The 20,622-nt window shown below is 42.0% G+C and overlaps 1 protein-coding gene across 1 annotated transcript in view; it reads right to left on the minus strand.

The window, feature by feature from the left end:
• The window catches only part of CSMD1 (CUB and Sushi multiple domains 1), a 1,512,254-nt gene that overhangs the window by 903,468 nt on the left and 588,164 nt on the right, over positions 1 to 20,622 (minus strand). The window contains exon 5 of the mRNA XM_029933196.1: positions 13,045 to 13,252. Within this exon, the coding sequence (XP_029789056.1) occupies positions 13,045 to 13,252 (208 nt within the window). The remainder of the gene's footprint in view (positions 1 to 13,044; positions 13,253 to 20,622) is intronic.

Genomic DNA, 20,622 nt, shown 5'->3' on the forward strand with positions numbered 1-20,622 from the left:
TCTTTTTTTGGTGGTGGGGGTGGTTATGTTTAAGTGAAGTTGCTTTTACAGCACCAAAGACTTAATCATCCATTTCCTATATAAAAGGTAGCTACTTTTTTGCATGGACCTCAAGCATATTGTAGTATAGAGGTGGAATTTAAGGAAAGGTATTAAGCAGGCTGTGTTGTAGCTCATGAACAAGTAATATATTGTATCATTTATCTTGAATGTATCATAGATAAGCTGCTATATAACGATTGCCACTTCAGATAGTTGTGAAATTAGGTGATTAACTAGTTCTTACTTAACCTTTTAATTTCTGTATAAGTCTAATTACATGAAACAGAAGTTGGTGTTTTGATTTTTTACTTGGCTTTTCTGTTTGGAGTGTCATTGTAACTACTGTATTGTAAATAATGGAAAATAATTGCATATGTTAAAAAATAAATAAAAAAAAAAGAAAGTATATGTACAACTACCTTCTTGTTGGGTCACACACATACACACACACACTTTCAAATAGATTCACTGCTTAAAACTGGCCATTACCAGTGTTTCAACAGTTAAAGAAAACATGCACATAATTCTGCTTACTTGCTTGCTCTCCTTTTAAATACTAACAATTTCCCTGTGTTGGGTGCTGGTGGCCTTCTAATATTTGAGGCTGAAGGGGAACAAAATTTGCCACCCCAAAATGCATGTCTCAGGCATGTGGATTATTTCAGGCTGATTATCTTCTTATTTTTTAATGTTTATTTATTTTAGAGACAGACAGACAGAGAAAGAGTGAACAGGGGAGGAGCAGGAAGAGACAGATACACAGAGCCAGGCTCGAACTCATGGACTGTGGGATCATGACCTGAGCCAAAGTTGGATGCTTAACAGACCTAGCCACCCAGGCACCTATAGGCTGAATTTTTTTTTTTTAAACAAAGGTTTGACAGGTCTTTCTTTTTGCTGCCCCAACCCAGGCTCACTGTGTACAGGAATGTAGATTGGGGAGTCTCTCCAGGAGGAGCGCTATCACCACCGATAAACATGGTGTAATGTGAATCGGGAAGGAACCTGGAGAGGCCTGCCTGATCTGAGTCCCCTCCTGGTCCCGCTGTCTCTGTGCGGCCCAGAAAATATCTGTTTAACCACCATGTGCTCTCTCCATCTTTCCTGGGAGTTGCCTTCCTTCCCTTTCAAGCCTCAGACCCCTACTCCCTTCCCCAGAGTCCAAAATGGCACACGTATCTGATTTTGCCTGTCTTTGGAATCTCTGATGTTTTGTGGATTCCTTGTTACATGCATAATTAAATGTAATTTCCTCCTGTTAATCTGTCCCATGTCAATTTATTTAAATTTATTTTAAAATTTTTTAATGTTTTTTAAATTTTATTTTCCTACTCTCCGGGTGCATGTTAAACCCTCACTTTTCTGTGGAATATTCTTTGATGACCTCACAAGGGAACACATCTCTCTCCTTAAGCTCTGACAGCATCTCATTACCTCTATTGCTCATTTGTCGTTTTTCATCCACAGCATCCTGGTCGCTAATGGATACGGTTTATCAGGCATCTCTGTACTCGGTGTGGCGGTAGATCTTGACCTATGTTTTAACCTTCGCTTAGCAAGATGAGGGTTATTAACCTCATTTGATAGTCAGGAAACAAAATCTGGGAGTCTGGATAACTAAGCCAAATCACCCAGCTCCGAGGGGAAGGGTACAATGGTTAGCCTGGCATCTCTCTTCACCAAGGCAGCTCCCTTCTGACAAGAGCAGCTCAGCCTTGAGGATTACTGGGGCTTTCCTGGCAGCGCAAGAGACTTTCTAGACAGAGAAAATGGACTGACGCCACGGGAGGGAATGGCGTGCTGGGGTCCAGTCACTCTCGGTTCAAAGTACACAATGGATGGTAAATACCAGAGGGCTGAGGTTGGACTGGTGACTGCACCACACTGAGAGGCACAGCCCTGTGCAGACGCCTATTCCCACACGTTAACCCATATCCTGGCATAAAGACAGGTATCATTGTCAAGTACGTTTGGTGAACACGGTGTCTTCTACCCGATCTCTGAGTCACACCAGCCAGGAAGATATCAAAAACAGAAATCTAAGGAATCATCATCTTAAGGTGAGAGCCACCCCCTAGTTCACTGAACCATTAGTCACAGCAGCCGGACAACCTACGTGTGCATCTAACAGATGCATGGATAAAGCTAACATGGTGTAGGTGTACAAGGGAATACTATCCAGCCACACAGAAGGAGGAAATCCTGCCATCTGCAGCAGTGGGGATGGATCCCCAAGGGCAATATACCAAGGAAAACGGCAGGCAGAGAAAGACAGACGCTGGATGTTATTTCATGAATCACTTACATGTGAAATCTACACTAAAAAAAAGTTGAACTCATAAAATCAGATATAGAATGGTGGTTGCTAGGGTTTGGGGGAGTGGGGGACGTTGGTCAAAGGGCACCGAGTTCCAGTTACAAGACGAGTGAGTTCTGAGGACACAGTGCATGATGAGGTGCAGTCGATGGTTGGAATTTAACTAGACTGGACCCTCGTCATCTCACTGTCAGATATGTGTCATCCACAAAAACTCTGTACCCTCCCTGCTCATCTGGTTCACCCAACGGTGGCCTCGCTATTACCTGGGAGCTTGTGACAAATGAAAAATCTCACCTATCCCAAATCTACTGAGTCAGCATCTACATTTCCAGAAGGTTGCAGGTGATTCCTGCACACACACAGATTTGAGAAACACCAGACTAGCACATGTCATGACTTCTGGCACATGCTACGTACTCAAACAGTATTTGCTAAGTAGTTTCATCCATACTTTAGTATAAATTCTATTGATCCCACTTAAAAAAAAATAAGTTGTATACCATTAATAATATAATGATCTGGGCACATATAGCATTTGTATTTCCAGAAATTGAATGGTATATACAGTGATCTCCTTGAATATTATATTAAAAATGATTTACTATGGTCAAACACATTGCCAAAACCAAATCGGGGTCAGCCTCTTAGTTCTAACTTTTCTTTTAAAGCAATATTATTTTGTAGATTTTATTATCACCAAGATTTGTAGCAAAGATGAGACACATTTTAAAAGTCCAACATAGAAGAGTGATTTTCTAATTTCAAGCATTTGAAACTTATTTAATGAAAATAGCCTTTTAATTCAAGAATAAGTTAGAAACAAAATTGTGCATATGTTTTTCTTTTGTTGTTTGTTTTATCAAGGTTTTCACTTTTTTTAATGCTTTTTATTTGTTTTTGAGAGACAGAGAGAGACAGCGTGAGCAGGGGAGGGTCAGAGAGAAAGAGGGAGACACAGAATCCGAAGCAGCTCCAGGTTCTGAGCTAGCGGTCAGCACAGAGCCTGAAGCAGGGCTCAAACCCACGAACTGTGAGATCATGACCCGACCGAAGCCGACTGAGCCACCCAGGCGCCCCATGGGTTTTCACTTTAAAAGTTATGTTCTTAGGTAGAAATCTGAACTTCGTACGGGACCATTTCTTAGAGTCACGAGCATGCAGCCCATTACAGAAATCGCTGCGTGTTGCGGGCACTGCGCTGAGGGCTTTACAAACCTTCCCTCATTTGCCCATTTAACAAGCCTCCAAGGGCCTGTCGCGATCATTTCCATCTTACAGACGGGGATCTGCAACCTGCAGAGAGCAGATCCACTCTAGGTCCTCAAACTCACCAAGTCGCGTGACTAAGACAAGAGCCCAAGACTGACCGACACCAAGATCCGAATCCACAGTCCTGCCTTGGCCACCTTCTGTCCCGTCTGCTCCAGGAGGAACAGGGGGAATCAAAGGGGCCACTCGCCCCTCGGCCCCGGCCTCCCAGCCCGGCTCCCCAGCTCTGAGAGCAGAGAGGAGACCCAGCCTCTCTCTGCACCGACCGATGGAGCGCGCAGGGCAGGCAGAGTAGGATGCAGCTTTCTTTTCCACATGATAAAGTGACTGCCTTTGATTTCTCATGTTCCAGCGATGCTAAAATTGACCATGCATGAGAATCAAAGCCTCCAAGGTGCAGATCTTTGTTACGAAAAGATACTATAATTCCCTCAAGGGTTTCAAATCAGAAAAACGTAGGTGCTTTTATTTGTTAGAGTCAAAAGATGGGAAATGTTAATGGGTCCAGCCCCTGCTCAGTGAAAGGGCTATCAGCCTCACATTGCATCATGTGCCGCTAGGATGAATCTAAGCAGCTAAAGATCACATTTGTCGGAGGAGTGTTGGTCTGCACAAAATTACCCTATTCTCCCAACCAGTCCTCCGTGAAATTATACAGCCTTTATTTTAAGAAGAAAGAAAAATTCGATATTCAGAGTTTGGAGAGAAACTTTAAATGAAGATCTCAAAATGTATAATTGGATCACCATGAGGTACAAATTGACCAGGGGAATAAATGAAAGTCCTCAGTGATTACTTGAGAATAAGTAAAATAGAACTCTCTATGAAAGGCAGTGTGGTTTTAAAAGGCAAATTTATTTAAAAATGTTAATTGTACTTCTTTCATTTCCTGGACAAAAGACCACATGCAAAATGACAGACCTGTGACTACCAAAAAACAAAAAGTCAACAAAAAAAACATGTATTTTGCAAAATGAATTCCCTAAAGGGGAAACATTTTCCCATTGTCTTCAACAGAAATAATTTAAAGGAAATGTATTTTTCAACAAAACGAGGTCAAGCTGTGCGGAGTCTGTCATGACAAGAGCGACATTGCGACAAAGTTGTGGATTCTGTGGATTGTGATGCAGACACACGGGGGGGGGGGGACTCCCCCGGGGTAGCCATCTAGCTTTCCAAAGCTCCCACAGTCAGGAAGCAGACGTGGTTTATTTTCCTCCTCTGTTCCTCCTTGGTCTGGTCACCGTGCATGCAGCTGTAGGAGAAAATACCCCCTTTTCTCCGTCACTACCACCATTAAATAAATACCAATTTTCTATATTGGAAATAGTTATTAATTAGAATAGGCCACGTTTTAATTTCCTCAATCGCGTACATCTGAAATTTGGGATATTGATTCTGGCCGAAATGAAAGTTACCCTAAGATGAACAAGTCGGGTGAGATTTCAGACATTTTTGAGCAAACAGCCACGTCGGACTTAATTTGTGCGGTGCAGTGGTGCCTGTGGATGAGGGGGCCTGGGAGGCAAGGCCCCTTCCCCTGGTGCACCTGCCAGGACTGAACAGGGCCCACAGGCTGGAAGACTGAGAATAAGACCCAAGCTTTGTGCTGGCCGGTCAGAGCGCCTCCTGCTGGCCTCCGGGGGAATTCCCACAGGAAAGACCCCTAGTGCCTGTGGAAGGTGCAGCCTGGGAGAATGAGAGGGAGTAAGTGCCTTAAAAAATTACCCAGATTGGAACCTTTGCGAACACAGCCTGCCTGTACGCAACCAACATCACTTCCAGAGACGCCTTTGTTGCCACCGTGTCCCAGGGCCACTGGGGACCAGTGGGAGAGGCGGGCAGAGAGGGCACACAACTGGTTTTACCGTAATCATACCATGGTTGCTACCTTTGGAGGGAGGGGCTTCAGGATACACACCAACTCTGAGCTCGGCAACTTCTCTGCAAAGGGATTTCAAAATGGTGGAGGGGGGCCTCTAATCCCAGAAAAAAATAAATGTCTTGGATGCTGCAGGCAAAAGAATGTCACACTTCAAGGTAGGAATTCTCCATTTGCTACAGTGAGCTGTTACCAAATAAATGTTCCTTTATTTCTCTTTGGAGGGTGGCGGTGGGGGTAACACAGGTTTGCAATGATCTGAGCCGGCCATGGTTTTCTGCACCTGCCCGCACTGCACGGGAGTCAGAGTTGTACAGAAAAACCTTAACGTTTACACTGTTAGCACGTATCTTTCTGATGACTGCAGACCCGTCAGCTGCGTCCCATCTTAGAATCCTTATAGCACCCATGATTATAACTGGACCCTAAGGTATGCGTAACAGATAACGTGTATGTTATTAGCTCAGTATATACGTAACAGCACACAATAAAGGAAACGTTAGAAGCGTATTTCACGATGACAACAGCAGAAAGTCACAGGGCTGACTGAGGACTTGAAGTGGCCTCCGCCCCCGTGGGGTCCGCTGAGATGGGCTGGTGTTGGAGTGCCAGCACACTGCATTGACTCTCCTGGTTTACATCCAGTCTAGAAGTACCCTCGTGACACATTTAAATACGGCTGGAGATTCGGCTCACGACTAAGTCCCCACCGTGCCACCGGGCAGCTGTGTGAGAGCACCCTGAGCTCTGCTGGGTTTAAGTTTCCGCATCTCTGAAATGGGGAAGGCAGCGTCTCTACGTAGCGCCTGTTGTTTGCATGGTCTGGTGGATGGCCATCAATTGATGAGTATTACCATTCAGTACAGTGTTTACAGAAATACATTACTCAAGTACATTTTTATGAAAATATTTTGATTAAAATAGGGGTTTAGGAGGCAAACCATAAGAGAGTCTTAAATACAGAGAACGAACTGGGAGTGGGTGGAAGGGGGTAAGTGGGGGATGGGCATTAAGGCGGGCCCTTTGGGGATGAACACTGGGTGTTCCTATGTAAGAGATGAATCACTGGCTCTCCTCCTGAAGCCAAGACGGCACTGTGTGTTAGCTAACTTGAGAATAAAAATTTTAACGAAGAGGGGATTAGGAAAAGGGCTAAAATCATCTCAGGTTAATTATGCCCTTAGACTTCTGGCCAGTGTGTAGAGGTTCAGGAAAAACAAATTCATACGTGCGTGTGTGTACATATGTATGTGTATATATACAAACACATGTACATGTGTATATATACATATATATGCAAACAATACACAGAAATTCACACATATCTATACAAATACATACGTACATACATACGTGATATTTGTTTCTTGTTTATGTTATGCTTACTATGTTATGCAATCATAAGTTGGTAATGATTTAAGAGTGAGATTATACTTGGTTAATGGGAACAAAATAAAGCAGTTACAAAAGTCCACAAAAACTGCTGACATGCATATATTATAAGAACTTTGTGGACTATGATTACTGATTTAAATTAAAATGGAAAACACGAAAGAAAGAAACCCCAGTTATTTTGACTGGCGGTTAAGTGGGCCTTGTTATATAGTCTGCGTATTGCTGCACAACGCCACTGCCCTTCCCAAATTACATGACGGACTGACTCGTTGGCGTGAGGGAAGTCAAGGTCATGGGAACAAAGAGAGACTGACAAGAGTCACAGGTTGGAGGAGGTGAGAGAGGCATAGCTCAATGCCAAGGAGCTCCGGGAGCAGAGAACAAACACCAGCAGGACAGACGGAAAAAGTCAAATCAGTCTCTCCGTTAGCTAGCTGCCCGGCGGAGGTGCGAATTTCCCGGTTGCCATCATGATACTATGGTTGGATGAGATGTTAACATCAGAGGGGGTGGGTTTAGGATATGCAGCAACTCTCTGTAAAATGATTTCAAGATGAACAGTTAAATAAAGTAAGGAGAGAGGGGCCAGCCCTTCCTTCCTACCTCGGGCAGGGGAGTGGAAAGGTTCATTCCAGGGAGTCCATCACTCCGTGGACACCCCTGTAACCCTTCCTCATTAGAAATTAAATATGCAGCGAGTCATGTCTCAATTAAGTGACAAGTTGGATAAACATTGCAGGTGTTAATTGACCCTTCAAGGCTTCTTTGAAGCTCACTCAGCTTCTCCAGTTTCTTTGAAGTTTTGTTTTGGCTTTAGCAAGTCCCTGATTAGATTGATTTAATAGTGAGATTATGCTCGGTTAACGGGAACAAAATAAAGTGCAGTTAGAGAACTTCTGGTGGTCGCCTCCAGTGTCATCTCGCACAACGCAGAGAGACAAAGCGGTGGAGTTATACCGGTTAGTGAATAATTGAACTGAAACCTTAAGAAACCATACAGTGACAGATGTTCCATTGGTAGAATGAGGCAGGCCCCATCCAAAGCAGCCCAGAAGCATTCCTGCATTGGTTATCAGTGACGTTTTCCAGGGGAAGGGATCATACAAACCGGCCCGCTTGTAGGACTTCCGTGAGCTGCAGTCTATGGGTCCCTACCAGCATTAACAGTGATCGAATGCCCATCAAATTGGTTGGCTTGGGATTTACAAACACCTGAACACATTTGGAAGGGATGCAAATATGGGCTTAAGTGAAGACGGGAATGTGCTCAGTGAGGCAAGACAGCAGGATGCCTGGGGTGAGGAGTGGCCGTATGCAGGGAGGCTGCCTGTGCACTGGAAAGCCTTGAATGGCACATTAAGGCATTTGGGTTTTGCTTTGATGGCCTGAAGCTCGGTCATTGAAGATTTTTGAGGAAGTGATGCACTGTCGTGATGCTTTTTAAATGCTTTTTCTGTTCTTTGTTTCCTCTCCTTCTCTACGCCACTCACACGCTACCTGTCACAGAAGGGGATGGATAAATTATTCTCATTGTAGGAGTGCATATTTGAAAGACTGTAAAGGCTCCATTAGCTGTTTCCTGTCGAGACTATCTGTTCCTCGCCCCTTTAACCACCACGTCTTAATTTAGACACCACAGTAGGTTAACTCTGAAATGAAATCAATTTTCTTTCTCCTTGATATTTCCAGAGTTATGAGCTATAGGCTAGACCATCAAATCAGTTCAGAAATAAAGAATACTTGGCTAGCTTCCCTGCTAACCATGTTTTTAATTGCAAGAAAAATCGTAATTGCTAGAGCATGTTGCAAAGAGAATTAGAAAAGGCAGCTCTCTGTTAAAGTAGGGTGTTGATAAAAGCCAACCTGTATAAAATTAGAACCTGATTAGAAAAAAAATATCAGCCCTATCTAATGTATACAGAGTACATCCGGTTTAAATGACGAGCCCCTCCACATTTAATATACGGATAATTTTGGCACATTACATCATCCACCACATTTAGACTGCTCCAAGGTAGCCATGGTTACCCTTGCATAAAACATAGCTGAGTTGGTAATTTCTCTCCAAATTCAATGAAAATAAAGCTAATCCTATTATTGTCCTTAACAATTTTCCAAGTAGCTTCTCCTGAAAGTGCCTTTGCTTGTATTTTCTGTATTTGAAAAATAGATTATTGGAAAATCATATGTGCACACGCACTCCACACTCAGACTTCCACACTGACCGACTGTCGCTGCTCTGTAACCTTGGGCTTGGGGGGGGGGCACACCCACCTGCACTCTACTTAGGATCTTCCGTGAAGTGCAGCAATGATACGCCTTTTAAACATACCAATTTGAGCCACTGAACATTTCAGAGACTGTCAGCTAAAATTATAGTAAAATAATGGTCTTTCTGAGATAAGCCATATTATGCATTTGTACAGATCTTAAAAACGGACTTCAAGTGATTCTGTTTTGTATTACAAGTGTTCCCCTTGGATGCTTCACTACCGATTTAGGAAAACCATCTGTTCCTTTCTAGCCTCCACAGAAGAGGAATTGAGAGCGGGGTCCTGGGTAGAAGTGCCTCGGCCACATCAAGACTGCTCTCCTGTAGTTCTGATAAACGTGAAATGTCACCCGTACAAGCTGTCCCTGCCCTGGCCCCGTATCGAGGCAGCGTGCGTGTGAACGCACCCCTCGGGTCCTTAGCACTGTGGCAACCACAGTCCCGGAAGAGAGAAGAGGGGAGCATGAAGTCCAGACCCGGACTGTCCCGTTACAGGAGTTGCAGTGGATGAGGCGGAAATGCGATTTGGATCAGAGCCCTTGAGCTTGAGTTCTAGCACAGCCACGAGCTCTGTGAGCTTTACCCTCGGCGTCTTCATCAATAAACGATGATGCTAACAGGAACCCCCACGGGCTTTTGTGCAATCCAAAAGGCCACTGCAAATCCTCACGAGAATATACTATGAACACAACTCTCTATCTGATAATAGCCATTGAGAGAAAGAGCACGTTGAGCCCAACAGGACACCCCACTTGCTGGACCACAAGGAACACAAACAGGGTCAAAGTTCCCACCAAGAACTCTCCTAACAGCTGCTCTGGCTTTTGTTTTTTTTCCCCAATTTGTTCGCAGGCCATCAATCTTGGAGCCCTGGAAGATACCTAGATCTATTTCAGAGAGGTGGACCGTGTCCTCTAGCCTGAATCCTGACACCAAGAAGATGGGCCACTGTCCTGGCCACCATGCCGCTCTCTCTGACAAAGGTGAGGAGTTGCTGTTCTCCCCTCTCCCAGCAGCCCATGGCCCCACTTCACATGCAGACCGAACGCTGCTGCAGCTCACCCCTGGCCCCTTCCTCAGCACTTTCCTGAGTCCAGGACTGGAGTAGCTGGGGACAAGTAGCAGGGGATCACACCGCCAGAGATTAGGCAGGGAGGAGGGGGGCGTGAGAGAAATCAATGCAGAGAAGCAAGGAAGAGACGGGCAAGGACTCAGGCAACATCCTTAAGCTCCCGCTCGCCACTCTTAATTCAAACAAATGCAATGGATGAGCTCGTGCCTCTCGGTGGGAAGTCACAATGTGCTCGTATGAGCCACAAGCCCTTCTGGAGACTTGTGTCTCGTTCTGATTTCACATGCCCTATTTTTATTTCAGACCTTGACACGGACATCTGCACCTCCACGTTTCCTCTCTTACATAAACCAAGTCTGTCTGGCAGAAGCTGTCCTGATCATGGGTTCAAAAATCATTGTCAAAGATGCCTCGCTTTTCTCTCTTTCCCAACCTGACATCTTAGCAGCAAGGTGGTCAGTCGGTGCCCACAAACTGCAGGACCCCTCGCAAACAAGGCCTTTAAAATTAATCATATAGTTTCCGACAGTCACTCACCATATACTTTATATTGCAATGAATTTCGAAAATGAGAACCATGTTATTTTAAAAATGTTACATCCCTGGGTCTCCTTTAGTTGTTGACAAAGAACATGCACTCAACAGGTATTTGAGATACCACCTCACGCCAGTCAGAGTGGCTAAAATGAACAAGAGACTATAGATGCTGGCGAGGGTGTGGAGAAACGGGCACCCTCCTACACTGTTGGTGGGAATGCAAACTGGTGCAGTCATGCTGGAAAACAGTGTAGAGGTTCCTCAAAAAATTTAACAATAGAACTCCCCTATGACCCAGCAACAGCACTGCTAGGGATTTACCCAAGGGATACAGGAGTGCTGATGCATAGGAGCACATGTATCCCAAGGTTCATAGCAGCACTGTCAACAATAGCCAAAACATGGAAAGAGCATAAATGTCTACCAACTGATGAATGGATCAAGAAGATGTGGTTTATCTATACAATGGAATACTACATGGCAATGAGAAAGAATGAAATCTGGCCATTTGTAGGAAAATGGATGGACCTTGAGGGTGTCATGCTAAGTGAAATAAGTCAGGTGGAGAAGGACAGATACCATATGTTTTCACTCATAGGTCTAACAGGAGAAACCTAACAGGACCATGGGGAGGGGAAGGGGGAAAGAGAGTTGGGGAGAGGGAGGGAGGCAAATCACAAGAGACTCTTGAATTCTGAGAACAAACTGAGGGCTAAAGGAGGAGGGGGCAGGAAGGTACGGTCATGGAGGAGGGCACTTGTGGGGAAGAGCATTGGGTGTTATATGGAAACCAACTTGACAATAAGCTATATACTAAAAAAATAAATAAATAAAGTAAAAAAAATGTGTTGACTCCAAAGATGACTTCAAAGCTCTCCTATTTTATATAAATATTATGAGACTGGTCCAAGGTCACAAGGATATTTTTGGCAGAACACGGAAGAGAACCCAGGATGCCCAGCTTTATGTTCACCAAGTGTTCCACTAAGTCTGACGGCACACAAAGGGAGACGATACTCTCAACCAATTCTTGAATGTCTAAAATTGTATAACACAAAGTAAACAAATGGGTAAACTTGCTCATTTCAAAGTCTTATTTAAGATGAATCAAATATAAAGCAAAGACCAGACAGGTAGTGGTTATTTTTCTCTTAATTGAGGTAACATCTAATATAATCACAGCATAACTAATGTAAGAAAAGTATTCACTTGTTAGAATGAACCCTCTGCTTTGAGTCTTGAGCCTTAGAAAAAAAATAAATTTCAATTTAAATAACTGGTTTAAAACAGGTGATCTAATTTTATGTCATGTTTCAGAGTTGATATTTTTATCCTTTAGTCTTTATACAGAAATGTAAACTTGAACCCACAGAAATATCCACAATCACTCACTTCAAATTCTCCTCTACCAATGTATAAATGGCCAACATCTCCTCTGACTTACACCCTAATTTGAATATATATGTATATTATACTATATGAAACTATATTCAAGTTAGCTTATCATTCAAGATCTGAAATAGAGAATTAATAAAATAAAAATACTAGGAAATGAAATAAAACAAAAACCAGTTCAACACACGACAAATGTCTTAATTCAAGGCATAAAGACTCCAAACATCTATTCTTTGGATTCTCCCTCTTCAGCTGCACTCATAGACACAACTAAGGCTGGTCTCACAAGCAATACCAAAGACTTAGATCTGCTGGAATTGATCAGATCCGGTCTCCTTCTGTCTCCACTAGCACACATACCAGAGAAGTGATCTCCAGTTGACTAATTTTATGTGTCTATTGCATTAGTACTTATGGTTTCGCCTGTGACCCTTCCTAGGTGCACCATCGTCAGGAAGGAAAAGAAATACACAGTTGTAGATCTACAGCACAGTAGATAAATGGTTGGTAACATGACATTTTAAAATGTCCATCGTCTAAAAATATCTGTTTACATTGAATCAGCTCTGGGACGAATCCAAGACTAACTTAGCTCACTTAGTTACCATCATCTCTGTTGCTTTGTAAGAATCCAAAATGAGGGTATGCGATGTTTCAGGGCCCATGTGCGCCTACTTCCCCAGCTCCAAATATTGGCGCAAAGACGTCTTGGAAACTCTGAGGTCAGCCACAATATAGAGAGCTTTTTAGCGGTCAAAATAGCAAAGCAAAGAAAAAATACTTATGTTTGCCAATGAATGTCCAAGGAGAGCCATATACAAGCCAATGTGGGGTAAACACATGTCTTCCCCAGGACTTACCATATGGACGGTGCTTCTGTTCCACTGATCTCTAAGAAATCGTATCCTTCTTCTAATTGGAAGTCAGTGAAGACCAAGGCAATGGTGTCCCCGGGCTCAGCGAGGATGGTCCAGGTGCAGTCCGCATTGTTCCCGTATTCTGAGGGGAAGTGCGGGCTGGAGATGGTGCTGCTGGTCCCTCGCAGAGTCCCTCCACAGGCTCCCTCAGCTGGCAGGGGCAGAAACAAAAGGGAAGCAGGTTTCAAGACCGCTTCATACACAGGTGCATCTACAAGCCACCCCTCTTGATCAGTGACAAATATTTTTCAAACCCAAAATCGCTGGTCTCAATATGACAAAGGGTTTCTTCTGATTTATCAATTTAGTCTTGTGGAAAACTTACAAAGGTCAAAACAATTACCCTGCATTATTAACTGAATTTCCACTGCAGGAGAGGCTGAAATCTTGGCGTTTCTAATATTCACAATGCACTGTTGCCATACACTGGACATTCACCAACAGCTTCATAAAAACTTACAAAAACTTCCTCTGAGATTTAAAAGTATGTAGCCATGTTTTATTAATTCACTCATAGCTGGCTTTGAAAACACAGTGCCCTTAACAGTAGGCATCACCCTGTTTTCTATGGGCTCTGGATTGTGTATTTGGTTTTGAATTCAGGTACGTTCTTGACTAATATGATGACGGAGACACATCAATTCATAAAAACCTTCTGAATAGGAAATAGTTGCATAAAAACAAAGTGGAATAACTTGGGAAGTATCAAGTAAAAGGTCAGCACTGACAAAATGCCTTTAAGATAGAAATTAGCACTAAAGTATTAGTTTGAGGGGCACCGATCTGGTCAAGTTTTCCATTGAGTAAAACATGCCTGTTACTGAACCTAGAGCATCGATTATAAAATGTTATGTACATAGTAAACTGTAACACAGGTAAGGCATGTCTTGGGGTATCCTTCCCTCCTTCCTTCCCTCCTTCCTTTTGTCCTGTCAGATAGTTTCTACCCAAAGAGCAGATTTAATATTTATGGGTGTTGATGTTATAATATAACTCATATATGACCAGCCTGTCACCAATGTGGGGAAATAAGCTTTTAGCAGCTTGTGTGCCTAGACAGGATCATGTAGAACAGATACTTGCATTGGCTCCTGATGAGACAACTGTATACATAAACATACTATATATACTTACATATTCACATATCTATAGCAATATAGTTTTTCATGTATGAACATGTCATAAACACATGCATGATCGTTAACACACATAGCATAATGCTATATACTGATCTTATTTCTCTAGTTTTATCATATGCTGTGAAAGTCACCTCAACATAATGCAAAATCAAAGAATTACAGCACTCTTATATTAAAAAAAATCATCAATGAGTGGACATAAAAGTGACCAAATCCAATTCTGTGACGGGATGATTAAATCAAATACACTAATTTGACTCTGTCAGTTGAAACTATATAAATGCTTTGTAGTTCAACTCAGTGGTGAACAGCATTCCCCCCCCTTCCAAAGTGATAAAGGAGAAAAATAACTCCTATCAAACCTTGCTGGACCTCTGAAAAGGTAACCTCAGCCCTGAGGCACTGGTTATGATTTTAAAGACTTTGAGGGGCACCTGGGTGGCTCAGTGAGTTAAGCAACTGACGTTTGATTCTGGCTCAGGTCATCACCTCAAGGTTCGTGAGATGGAGCCCCATACTGGGCTCTGCACTGACAGGGCACAGCCTGCTTGGGATTCTCTCTCTCCCTCTCTGCCTCTCCCTGAGTCACATATGCACTTTCTCGAGCAAAATAAAAAATTAAACATTTAAAAACATATAAACAAACAGAAGTCTTTGAAACAGGTGTATTTGTGTGTATAACAGACTAGGAGTATGGACTAAGAGTGGACGGGGCAAACAGCACATTGGTTGGTTCTGGGAAGCCTGTGTGCCAATCTTCACTAAGCAGATGACATCATACCCATCAGGGGCACATGCGGGCAGGCACCACCGGAAGTGACGGGGGTCAGCAGCAGGCCTACAGCAGAGCCCTGGAACCCCCCTGTGCCCTTCCCAGGGGAAAGTCTGATGACCTGCAGAAAGTGTCTCAGAAGCTGGGGTGACTTGGTTACTCCAGAGACTCCGGGAGTGGATATACACTAACTGCCATGGGGATATTTTCATATTTTAACAGGGATAGAGCTGTGTTGGTGCTGACCACCCGATAGAAGCTCAGATCACATGACCTTCCCTCTCAGCAAGACATCCGCCTTCCATTTAATGCGAGAGCAGTTGAGCTGAATAACATCCCTGGTCACTTTTACTTCCCAATTCTGATGCAAGGAGCCTAAAAGTTTAGACAGGGTCCTAGGACTTCATGTGATGACTCCAGCAGAGCATGGAGGATGAAATGCCAACGGGCTGGTGAGTGAGTACCCTGCTCGCTAATTCCAGAGAAGACTTGAGGCCATATTACAGGAGCGGATGTGTGGTATAATTTTATGGCAACTTTGTTGGAAATAGGAGTAGATGATAAAAGACAAGCAAGAATAGAAAATGGAAATGAAGAGAATAAAAAAAGAAATTGGCAGAGAGGAAAAGAATACATTTCTCCCAAACCTACAATCACCATTGTGTTTTCTCAGATATTTTAATGCCCAGAGAACATTTTTAAATGGATTACAGTTAAAATTATGTCAGGCTAAATATATGCAGGATTTATTATGATTTCTTAATGCAGCCTTTCACATAAAATATTACAGAATGCCATTTAGATAATCTAATTGAAATCTTTGAGAATTAAGCACATAAAACAAAAAATACTTCATGTCACTCACTGGATAAAAACTTGTATCACAGAAAATCTCTTTAGGACAGAGAATGGTAAAAACATATTTCTGCATATGTATTTGTGTCTGTGGGGGTATTTAAAAGTAATTTTCAATGGGGCTTCCAATATTTCTCCAATAGAACATTTTAACTTTTTTCTTTCCAATTTTCATAAGTGAATTTTTTTCTAAACTGTAACATTTCACACAACTGTACACATAATAATATTTGAGGGAGGGTAACATGACTATAATTTTAGAGTAATAAATGTTTTTAAAAAGAAATTAAAGTTTTATTTTTAGGTGTATAAAAATCTATCAATAGAGTAATTACACATGTAGGGAAAACAACCGAGTAAACATTTCCCAAAGCACATTTGGTTTTGGGAAAAATGTATTTAATTGTAATTAATTTTGGAAATCATATTAGTTGTGAACTTCCAGTTTTGCTGCAAAAGGTTTAAACTGCCTTTCTCTAAAATATAACTTTATGATAAATACTTTGGTTACTAGAAATGAGAGCCCCTTTGCTCATAGTGTAGGTTGTTGTGAGGACCCAAATACACAGGACTCAGTAAATGAGAAGATAAGCATCATCCATGATGGGAGAAGACTGTATTAACAAAGTGACTGGGAATTTTTTTTAAACCATCTAGAAACAGCCTAATAGAAAATATATATGAATTACATCAATTAAAATGAAAGTATAAAATAATGACTAAATCAGCAGAATAAATATACTGTATTATGTCAAATAATGTACTATGTCACCAAAACAGAAATTATGTGACTGAAGCAAAAGAAACATTACCTTAAACCAACTTACCTGTATGAAAACATTATTTTCAAAATAGACATATAAAAATGATTCAAAATTAAAAAATGACAATGAAAAAAATTGCAACATGGCCTAGGGATGCCTTCTATACTTTTGTGATTCACATTAAGAACCATACACAAAGGGGGCGACTGGGTGGCTCAGTTGACCAGCTCATGATCTCATGGTTTGTGGGTTCAAGCCCCTTATCAGGCTCACTGCGTCAGCTCAGAGCTCGCATTAGGTCCTCTGACCTTCCCTCTACTTGCCCTTTCCCATTCACACTTATGGTCTCTCTCTCTTCCTCACTCTCTCTCCCTCTCTCAAATATACATAAATATTAAAGAAATTTAAAAAAGAACAATTACACAAAGAGACTGATGGAGAAAAGATCATAAGTGACAATTTAAACAAGAATTAATTTCAGAAATTCTACACACAGGTAAAGGTTTAAACACTCTTATTCTCACAATAAAATTAAAACAAGGGTGAAACAAAGTTTTACAATGCATTTTCTTAAAAAAGGAAAATAAGGCTGAAATTAACATTTTTCTTTGCTTCTGATATCAGTGTTTATTGATATGAAATTTTGGGCAGTTTGATAATATACTTTAGGGATAATATGCAGGATGTTCATATCTTTGGCAAGTTACTTAATTTGAGGTTTTAATATTTATTGAGTACATTTTAGGTGCCTGATATTCTGTATTAAGTCCTTTATCTGCACCATTTATTGAATCATTTCAAACTGTAGGAGAAAATTATTGTTCCTATTCACAATGGTCAAAAGTGAGATTCTAGTTTCTTATGAAAAACATGCATCTAGAGTGTGTCAAGAAAGTCATAAAATATCAACATGATCAAGTAAGTGGTGTTAAAATCGATCAGTATAAAGGTTATCACAAAACATTAATAGAGGTATAACTTCTGTGTTGCATAAGAGCAAAACGAATTGAGCGGTGTTAAGGTGTGTGCTTATCAACACTTTAAAATCACTCTCCTGCCTCACTTCCTCACCACCTCACTTTGAGTTCTGAATCACCTCCCCCCAAATTCCACCTACATCCAAATCTCAAAGTCTCTGCGCTCCTGGGACCTAGGCCACGAAACTATAGACATCAGAGTTTATTTTATGTTCAACTTGATATTCAACCTGTGCCCAGATATTTAGCTGGGTCTTACTCCGGGTAGGTGTGTAGGAGAGAGTAACTCTTGAATCTGCAGATACAGTGAAGCACATAGCTCTACTCAATGTGGGCAGGCCTCGCCTGGTTCCTTAAAGGCCAGAGTAGAACAAAAGGCTGAGTAGTAAAGAATATGCCCTCTGCCTGCCTGTCTCGAAGCCGAGACAACCATCTTCTCCCACCTTCTTGGTTGGATCCTGGCTGGAACGAACTTACATCACTGGCTCTCCTGAAACCCCCGCTGGACTTATCTCTGCAATGGGATCGGCACATTCCTCATAATGAATCTCTTTATGTTCCTCAAAATCTCACAACGCATCTCAAAATCACATGCCCTATTATATTTTGAAGCCCACAGATGGTGGTAAAAAGTGGCCTAAATTACGTTACGGGAAATCGGACATTCCTAGTGAAACTGCTGCTCTCCTGGTGAAGCCCGAGGAGGAAGCAGGGATGTTTCCACGGCCTTCCCTCTGCGCCAAGACAGTGAGTTAGCTGGTGTGTGTTCACAGCGGCAGGAGACAGACTCTGCTGCTGCTCAGTCCTCACTTGTGGGTTGCGCTTCACTGTCATTTGTAACACAGAGAGTAACAGAGCAGCAATAGCAGCAAAGATCTTTAAGAGTTTCAAAGATAAATTATCGCAGTTGAAAGGCTCCAAGAGACATACGGAGACATTATACCCTGTCCTCTTGTTTCATTACATCACCAACTTCCAAGGGGAAGCTATGAAAGTCTGAGGTAACCACCGTTATAAAATATCCATTCACAATTCATTTTCAGGCATTTCCCCAGGAAATGTACATGGATAAAGATGACGCTTTTCTGGAAGTTGCCTGCGTCTCATTACTAACGGCACCTCCTAGAAGAAATAGTAACACAGGCAAAGCAATTTCCACTTTTAAATTATGATTAAATGGCTCCTCCACCGCACCACTGTTAACATTTTGGGCCACACAAGTCTTTGTTCTAACAGGATGTTCTGTGCATTGTAGGAAACTTCGTAGCATCCTAGCCTGTGCCCACCACTCGCCAAAAATATCCCCAACTGTATTGACAAAAAATGTCTGCAGACATTGCCAAGTGTTCTTTGGGGGGCAAAACGGTCCCTTGTGGAGAACCATTTACTTAGATGAATTTACTTAGTTCTTTTTTCCTGGTTCTTTTCAGCGGTACTATATAGAGCTTTTTAAACAGGAGAAATTAAAACCATATTAAAATGCTGTGTAGCTTTCCTGGAGTCAAAATTAATAATCAATTACATATGTGACTTCCTTAAATACATGAAAATATAAGAAAAATGTAGATGGTGTTCTCCCTTAAATAATCTATTTATATAAGATCATCTAAAATAATTAGAGTAGCTGCAATAGAATTTGAAAATGGTCTCATTTTTGATACACATTGCATGGATTTTCTCACAGAGAATAGCCTTGGTAAATAAAGTTAATTAGGAAAGAGATATTAAATTTTCTAAACTAAGATATTTTACCTCTAGAGAAACCTAAAACTCGGCAAGGGCACAAGAGATTTATTGTCCTTGTTGTAATGTATCTTTAACCCCAGGATTAGGACTGTGACAGAAAGTATGTGTGTGACACATGTAACGTAAATTCTCTCATATGAGCAGCCCCTAATTTCTGATGTGTGTTTTCACAAGGCGGGTTTCACCCGTTAATATAAAAGCTAGTAACAATGCAAAAATAATAAACACCAGTACTTTGTTTATTCACAAATAAAATGCTAAAAATGAATGCTTTATTTGAAAATTACGTGTAAGAGCCTCAACATTAGAGATCACTACCCAGATTTAGAAAAAACCGCACAGCCACAGACCTTTGGAAGCATTTCTCAATATCATTTACACACATACACACACACACACACACACACACACACACACACACACACAGGAGCTCTCAGAACTAACTTCTCTTCTTGCCTTCTTTATTTCTCTGTAATCTGTTTCATTTAAATGAGCCAGATGGATTTTTTTTTAAATTTTACTTGAATCTTAAAATTTTCTGCTCCAAATTCTTACAGTTCTGTCCTCACTCAGAATAAAATCAATGCTCTCTGTGATCTGACCCCGTGCCCAGTGCCTGTCTGGCTTGCTCTGTGCCCCTCTCTCTCCCCTACTCTCTCCTCTGTTCTAACCACACTGCCTAATCAGTGTGCCCCTGCCCCGGAGCCTCTGGTCTCCTCGCCCTCCCCAAGTGAGGCCCCCGCTTCCGGGCCCACCTTCTCTGATGACTATGTGTGAACCACCACCAGCTTTCCATCACTCCCATCTCCTCGCTGCCCGGCTACTTCTTAGCACTTCGGTGAGTGCAGAGCATTGGGCCCTGAGCTTCATCAGCTTGTCTTTGGACTGACTAACGTCCCTGCTCATGGAAGGCAGCCCAGAGCTCCATGAACTCTCTTCTTCCTCCTTCACTGAGTGATGATTTCAGCATTCCCTGTGGCTGTGTCAGTGAGAATGTGCCTCTTGTGTGGTGTGACTCTGACAAAACATAATTCTGGGGCATGCACGGCTCCAACTACTCCATTTCTAGGACTAGCAGTAGGAAGCATGCTTACTTATAGAAATATGTGGCTTTTTCAAGTATACGGTTTAAAAAATATTCTCTAAAAACGGCAGCAAGCCTCTAAGTAGAGATATTTCAGACAAAAATTAATTGCCAAGGAAGTTTTATCACTGTAGCAATCCATGAGGGGTTTAGTTGGTATGTTTATTTGGCTTTGTTTGTTTTC

The sequence above is a fragment of the Suricata suricatta genome, chromosome 1, assembly GCF_006229205.1.
Source record: "Suricata suricatta isolate VVHF042 chromosome 1, meerkat_22Aug2017_6uvM2_HiC, whole genome shotgun sequence".
Taxonomy (NCBI): Eukaryota; Metazoa; Chordata; class Mammalia; order Carnivora; family Herpestidae; genus Suricata; species Suricata suricatta.